Source organism: Ranitomeya imitator, chromosome 1, assembly GCF_032444005.1.
Source record: "Ranitomeya imitator isolate aRanImi1 chromosome 1, aRanImi1.pri, whole genome shotgun sequence".
NCBI lineage: Eukaryota > Metazoa > Chordata > Amphibia > Anura > Dendrobatidae > Ranitomeya > Ranitomeya imitator.
In genome coordinates, this window is record NC_091282.1 from 408,159,548 (window position 1) to 408,167,286 (window position 7,739).

Here is a 7,739-nt window from a genome sequence, read left to right on the forward strand (position 1 = left end):
TGTTAAAATGCCAGGTTTTTGTCATGTAAAAAAATCATACTAAGAAGAATAATTTCAAATGTTTTTCCACCTTTATTGTCAATCATAATCTGCACAATTCAATTTAAAATATTTCAGTCTTTTTGGGTAGGAATCTATGAGCATGGCACATCTAGAATTGGCAGTCTTTGTCCATTCTTTGCAGTAGCGCTCCAAATTTGTCAGAATACAAGGACATTTCCTATGTTCAGCCCACTTCAGATCAACCCATAAATTTTCAGTTGGAGTCACATCTGGGCTCTTGCTGGACCATTCCAAAACATTGATCTTATTCTGGCAAAGCCATTCTTTTGTTGCTTTGGAGGTATGTTTAGGGTCATTGTCTTATTGTCATGCTGAAAGATGAAATTCATCTTCATCTTTTAGAAAAGGACTGAAGGTTTTTTGCAAAATTGATTGATATTTGGAACTGTTCCTGATTCCCTCCACCTCAACTAAAGCTCCAGTTCCTGCTGACAAAAAACAGCTTCCGCCATGCTTCACTTCGGGTTGAGATGTTTTTTTTGAAGATGTACATTGTTGGCTTTGCAACAAACATACCTTTTGCAATTATGGCCAAAAAGTTCAGCCTTGGTGTCATCAGCCCATAACATGTTTTCCCACGCGCTTTTGGAAGACTTGTAGGTTATGCCAAAATATAGCTGGACTTGGATGTTTTTTTTGTCAGAAAAGGCCTCAGTTTTGCAACCCTACCCCATAGGCCAGACATATGAAAAATGCAGAGATTGTTGTCGCTTGCAGTAAGTCATCCGTACTTGCCAGAAATTAGTGCAGCTCATTTAATATTGCTGTATGTCTCTTGGTAGTTTCATCAACCAATTTTCTTCTTGTCTTTTTGTCAATTTTTGAGGTATGTACAGGTCTGGGTAATGTCCCTTTTGTGCAAATTAAAGCCACTGGTGATGACTATATTCACAGTGTTCCATGGTATATTTAATGCCTGGGAAATTATTTTGTTCCATTCTCTTGACTGATAACTTTCAACAATGAGATCCTTTTGTTGTGTTGTAAGCTGTGTACAGATGATTGATTTTGCAGTAAAATGCAACTAAGAAAATGTGAGTAAAATCCTAGAGAACGGCTAAATTTTGTGGTGTTAATCAGCATCACTGTAAATGATAGCAGCTGCGTACTGACTGCTATTTAACATGAGTGTAAATGTGAGTGGCTATTTCTGAATACCACCACATCCCCAATTATACTAGGGTGTTTACATTCACACTTATGCAATCTCATTATTTTAGTTTTGATATTTTTATTTTTCCCTTCGAAATAATTTCAGTTTGTTTCCCAATGGATTTGTACAGATTATTGGTGACATTAAAGGTGGTAAAATTCGGAAATCATACTTATTAGTATGATATTTTTTACATGATAAAAACCTGGGTGTGTAGAATTTTTATATTAACTGTATAATTTTCACTGATGCGCTCTTGCATTTCTGAGAATGTATACTTTAAAGATCTGGCCATTGAGCATAGCTGGAGATGAGACTAGTCAGGCGCAACCCCCAACTTACTCTTCCAGCGCTCCTGCAGGTCTCTTCCTGACATGTACATAGGTAGAAACCTGTCAGTCACGGGGATAATAATATAACTGGCTGCAATTGTGCAACCGGTCACCATGAATCAGGTTCCTTTTTAGTTAAAGGTTTTTCAGACTCAGTAAAAATAGACATGCATTATTCAATTAAATTGTGGTATTGACTTTTACACAACAGTAAATCTGAAAAATTTACAAACATGTATGTTTATAAAAGTTATCCAAGGCATTTAAATTTTTTTTTTGCCAAATTAAGTCCAAAACATAGAAAAAGTAATGCACCAGGACTCGCAACATAGGGAGTAATTCATTATTGCATTTGTGCCTTTTTTGTCAAATTTTTGGTTTATTTCAACTGTTTTTCATTTGCACCTTATTGCTTCTTTCAATTTGCACCAGTTTATTTCATATTTTTGCACAATTTAAATCCATTCCCCCAGAGTGGTTTTATGTGCGCCTGCCATTTTTGCCCAAACTTTGTGACCTTTTACCTGAACATCCAACTTTTTGTGCTAAAAAATGCGCCAAATTTAGGAATCACGTGTGGTAGTTTGAAGAATTTGGTCGTCAACACATATGAAAACCAAATGACTTTAAAAATATGCAAATGATGAATAGGGCCCAGAATGCTCAACGAGTTTATTCACGTCACGTATATGAATTTTCTGCTGAAATATTTTACACGTGTGGTGTTGAAAAAAATCGTGACAGTTTTTCTCAAATCCTGATTGCGTTACTTTTACCATATCTTTTGGATGTCTAAAGGGCTAGTTCCAATCTTGTGGTAATGTGCACCTTATCTATTTATGCTGAATGATTGGAGTGTCTGTGGTCAAATGTATTTTATTTTAATTACCACCATTGGTGTTTATATCATTTAAGCTGTCGTGTTGCTTTGCAGGATTCAACAAATGACAGTATACCTATCATGATGGTTGGGAATAAAGCTGATCTCCGACAAACACTCTCAGAACAAGGTCATAAATGTGTACCAACCAGTTATGGAGAGAAGCTATCAATGGTAAGTGTCAAAAGCAAAACAAGGGAAAAAAACTAAGAAAAACTGAAATAAGCTGTTTAAAGCACCACTCCAGTGTTTTTCTTTATTTCAGTGCTGGAGTGGTGCTGCTAATCTAAGTTGCTTGACCCCAGTCTTATGCTTACCAGCCGCCATTTTCAGTTTTTCCTGGCGCCGCTCCAGTTCCATTACGTGTCTATGAAATAGGCCCCATGAGAGTTGGAACAATGGCCTGGAATTTGATTTGTTTCAATCAGATATCTTGATCAATTATTTCCTAATCAATCTAGATTCCCCTCTTTCCTGGGAATGCAGTGGTTACTGTATACCCTATACTGTACCTAAATCCAGGTTTTAAAGCATTTACAACTTGGGTATGTTACCCAGTTACAATTTGGTTCTTTGGAGATCCAGATAGAATTGGCATCTCTTGAACTCCTGCTTTGTACATCAGATTTTTCTAAACCCTTCTCCAATATATATCGTCTTTTACAGTCTGTTGGCCTGTTCTGGTTATAAAGGCACACCAAAGGTAGAAAGATACCATGATGAATCTTTCCGAAGATGACTGGGAGCATTTTACTGATTTCTTTTTCAACTCAGTGGTCCTGTCCCATGATCCTCTCATTTTGCTCCTCTGCTTTTAGGTTCCTCAATACACATTTTGATTCCCCAAGTGTTATCCCCACAAACCTTTTTGCTAGGTGTTTTAGACATTGTTTCAAGCACATAAGAGGATTTTTGTTTTTAGATTTCTTCTCTTTTGTGTTCAGAAAATAGTAATTGTGGCTTGGACATAACCTAACACCCCTACCCTTAATCTGATTACCGATATGTACCATGCTATGAGATATTTTATATGATTCCTAAGTGCCCACAGCAATTTAACGAAATCTGGGCAGAATGGATATCCAACAATGCCACGGACTCCCAGTAATCTGGTTATGGGAGCCTTGGGCGGCTGGTGAATAGTCTCAAGTTTCATACTCTATTGTGTTCATGGGAGGGAGTGTGTGAGAATATTCCTATGTGTAACGGTATGAATGGATTGTCAGTCATACTGAAATATTTTACATTTTTGTTGCATTACAAATACACAAGCTTCATGTATCGTTGTCAATTCTTATTTTACAGATTTCGTGTCTGGTCATAATATAATATACTTGTATTCTTGTGCAACCCCTACAAAGTTGTTTACTGGGGTACACAGTAGTGTATTATTATTCTTTATATCACTATTGTTAAAAACGTCTTAAAAAAAATTAAAAAGAGATACAGACTTAACAACATTGTAATCTAATTTTGGATTCATGCAGCAATTTTTATTCTTTCTCCCGTACAGACGTATGGAGCTTTATTCTGTGAAACTAGTGCCAAAGAGGGATCAAATATTGTGGAGGCCGTCCTTCATCTTGCACGGTATGTATATTGCTTACAACAATGTGAAGATTACAGCAGGAGCTAAAATAAACCATTCCAAGGTAAACTGGGTCATTGCGTGCACTGGCAATAAAGCAATATAATGAAAAACTGTGGGTGAAAGGCATTATTAGCAATAGGTATTTCCTATGATGTAAGCCTCCATATTGGTTTGAAATACTGCGCGCACTCTTGAGTGGGCCGCTTCTGGGATCTAACCATTGGGGACTGTCCGCAGCCCTGTGTGCTGGAAGATTTACTTTCTATTGTCTTTGTTTGTTTAGGGAAGTAAGAAAGCGCAGCGATAATGAAGATGACAGAGGATCTGTAACCAACCTTTCGGGAGCCATTACCAAAAAGCCGACACAAATGAAAAACTGCTGTAACGTCTAAACTTTTCTAACGAGCCCCCTTCCAATCATACAATACTACTTTTTATAAGTTGTTTTGGACATTGAATTGTACATAAGCAATGCTGTGCGGCCCACGTGGTCCCCATCGCTTGCTCCTCTAATGCACATTGCACCTGACAACTGATATGATCTTTATGTATCAGTACATGTATAGATTACAGTACATGAGATAAAAGATTATTGGAAGTGAACAGTCCTCTTACTAAATACACATGTTCTTCTGTCTATTTATGTGAGATGTTTATTGGTCTGTTTTTGTACATTTATTTATAAATGTGACTTTTTATGCTTTTATTGGGGGGTTTCTGAAAACCACTTTTTAAAGCGTATCTGTCAGCCCAAACTGACAGTATAAACTATGTACATACAAGTAGCCATGTAGGGAATATTGCCTCTATAACGAAAATCTCACTTTTAGGGTGCATAACATGGGCGAGGATCGCATCGCAGTGCACGGACTGGCTGGTGGCTCTCCCCACCCAAGCATGGCAGCTGCATAGAAATAAAGGCTGTCACTCTCGGGTCAGGAGAGCCGCCAGCCAGTCAGAGCTTTGCAATGCGATCGTCATCTGTGTTATATGGCCAACTGACTGCGCACATAGGATACTAATCGCTGGGTACTAATATGCTAATTAAGGTGCTCTGTGCACCCGGTGTGGCCAACAGGCTCAGTTTAACATTTAGACCACTGGTTAGTCTTTCACCAGTGAGGAAGGGGAAGTCATACAAAGCTAGTGGGAAGATCAGGGCACTGAAACCTGTGGTTTGTGGTTATGCCAAGCGTGCATTGAGCAGCTTAATTAGGATATTTCATTGCCTCAGTTCCTACAAGACCAAGGCACCAATTAGAACACCAAAGGCTGTAAGGCTATGTGTATAAGTTTATAGTCAGTTTTGGCCTCCTTTAAGAACTATGTCAGTGTCCTTGTATTTGTCCTAAATTTCATTATTACTCTTATACTGTACATAATTTATTAAAAAAATCAATGCCAAGAATGTGGTTGTGCTTTCTTTTTAATATTTCATTGTGAGCAGGTGTGTATAGTTCAGTTCCTACAATGAGTTTTTGACGCTGATTATTTTCATTGAGCAGAAAACGCAGCGTCTTACAGCTCCAGCAAAGAGGATGGGATTTATAGAAATCTCCTGCTCACTGTGCTTTTATTTACGCTGCTTAACCTGACTCATGGGGCGTTTTTGATATTTGCAATATGTCAACTTCTCTTGTGGGTAAGCTTTATTTTGTATGCAGATTTTCGCCATAGAACTGCATCAGAGGCAGAAGATCGGCAATTAAAGAAATTCATTTGAGACTTCAGTGCATTTCGACAGTGTAGACTCACTAAAATGCAAGTAGGGCTATGTTCACATTTGCGTTGTTGGGCGCAGCGTCGTCGTCGCATACGTCATGCGCCCCTATCTTTAACATGGGGGGGCGCATGGACATGCGCCGGTATGCGTTGTACTGCGTCTTACGATGCCTGCGTCATATAGACGCACAAGACAGGGCGCAGAGGACGCTACTTGTAGCGTTTTCCCTGCGCCGAAATTCCTGATCTGTAGGATCTTATGACAACGCATGCGTCGCAAAACGCTGCGTTGTGTACATGCATTGTTTGTTGCGTCGCGTCGTGTCGCCGACGCTGTTCCCAACAACGCAAATGTGAACGTAGCCTAATCCACGTATAACTATAACTTTAAAATCTGTCATAGCAAAATACCAGGAAGTGTCAAAACCAATAGAAAAATATAAAAAAAGATGTCATTATAAGTTAAAGTTGAGCAAAAAGGTTTGTCCTTGACCATCATCCAGTCTTGCCTTCCATAACAGCAGGACTAGGGCAGTCTTCACTTCTACCACCAGCATTGGCATCCTGGGAACCTACTGCACTTACTAAGCACCGCAAAGCCGAGTGACTCATGACATGAAGGGGCCTAGTAAGCACATGAGGCACACGGGATGTTGGCACAAGAGTGCTGGCTGCAAACATACAGATTGCCTTGGTTCAGCTGGGCAGCGTAAATTTTTTTTGCTCAACTCTTTTACATATAAGCTCCTAAATACCTTTAATCTTTTCATTAGCAATTGTTTTAAATGCAAAGTTAATCAGTATATAACATTAAAATGGCTTCTCACAAGAATGTTAATGTGACAGGAGGCATGTGTAGTAGGAACCTCCGCTGCTCTCACCTTTAGGTAGCTTGATAATACATAGTGTAGGTCATCATGAGGTGCTGAGAGACAGGGTGGACAGTAATGTGAACATCATATTCTTACATCAGCACTCCTGGTATCTCCAGTATTAGGTCAGAACAACCGGATGGACAGCAGAGGGAGCAGCCTCTTTTTACCACAGCACCTCTGCTATCTCCAGTATTAGATCATAATGATAGGGCTGATAGCAATTTGAGCAGCTTCTTATATCCAATACCCATAGAATCTCCACTGTTAGGTCAGAAAGATATGGTGGAAAGCTGTGTGAACAGCCTCTTCTTACCATAGAACCCCAGAAATTTCCAGTATTAGATCAGAAAAAAAGGTGGGTGGCAGAGTGTGTAGCCTTTGCATGCTTTAACAATCTTGTTTTTTCCAGTATTAGAGCAGAGAGTTTAAGCAGCCTATTCATAAACAGCACCCCTAGTATCTTCACTATTAGATCAGAAAGACAGAGTGATCAGCCTCCTTGTAATTCCAGCGTCCCTGCATGCCTCCTCCTCCTGGCAGGGAAGCCGGCATACTCACCATTCCTGAGCATGCGATTAGCTCTGTGTCCTCTACTTGCTCTGCATGTTTCCTGGCAGCATACTTAGGGTGCACAGGCGGGAACTTCCTGGTTCTTAAAGAGATCATACGTGCACTCCTAAGATGTCCCCAGTCAATACATGGGAGACATCTGGTACTTAACCTCTTAGTGACAGAACCAATTTGCAGCTTAATGACTAGACCAATTTTTACAATTCTGACCACTGTCACTTTATGAGGTTATAACTCTGGAACGCTTCAACGGATCCTGATGATTCTGTTTTTTCGTAACATATTGTACTTCATGTTAGTGGCAAAATTACTTCGATATTACTTGCGTTTATTTATGAAAAAAAACGGAAATATGGCGAAAAGTTTTAAAATTTTGCAATTTTTAAACTTTGATGTTTTATGCCCTTAAATCAGAGAGATACAGTACAGACCAAAAGTTTGGACACACCTTCTCATTTAAAGATTTTTCTGTATTTTCATGACTATGAAAATTGAACATTCACACTGAATGCATCAAAACTATGAATTAACACATGTGGAATTATATACTTAA

General features: G+C 39.0%; 1 protein-coding gene across 1 annotated transcript in view; it reads left to right on the forward strand.

Annotated features, from left to right (window-relative positions):
* Positions 1-5,423, forward strand: part of RASEF (RAS and EF-hand domain containing) — an 86,512-nt gene extending 81,089 nt beyond the window's left edge. The window contains exons 15-17 of the mRNA XM_069762810.1: positions 2,483-2,602; positions 3,942-4,018; positions 4,303-5,423. Coding sequence (XP_069618911.1) covers positions 2,483-2,602; positions 3,942-4,018; positions 4,303-4,411 — 306 coding nt within the window. The 3' untranslated portion in view covers positions 4,412-5,423. The remainder of the gene's footprint in view (positions 1-2,482; positions 2,603-3,941; positions 4,019-4,302) is intronic.
* Positions 5,424-7,739: the final 2,316 nt, after the last annotated feature.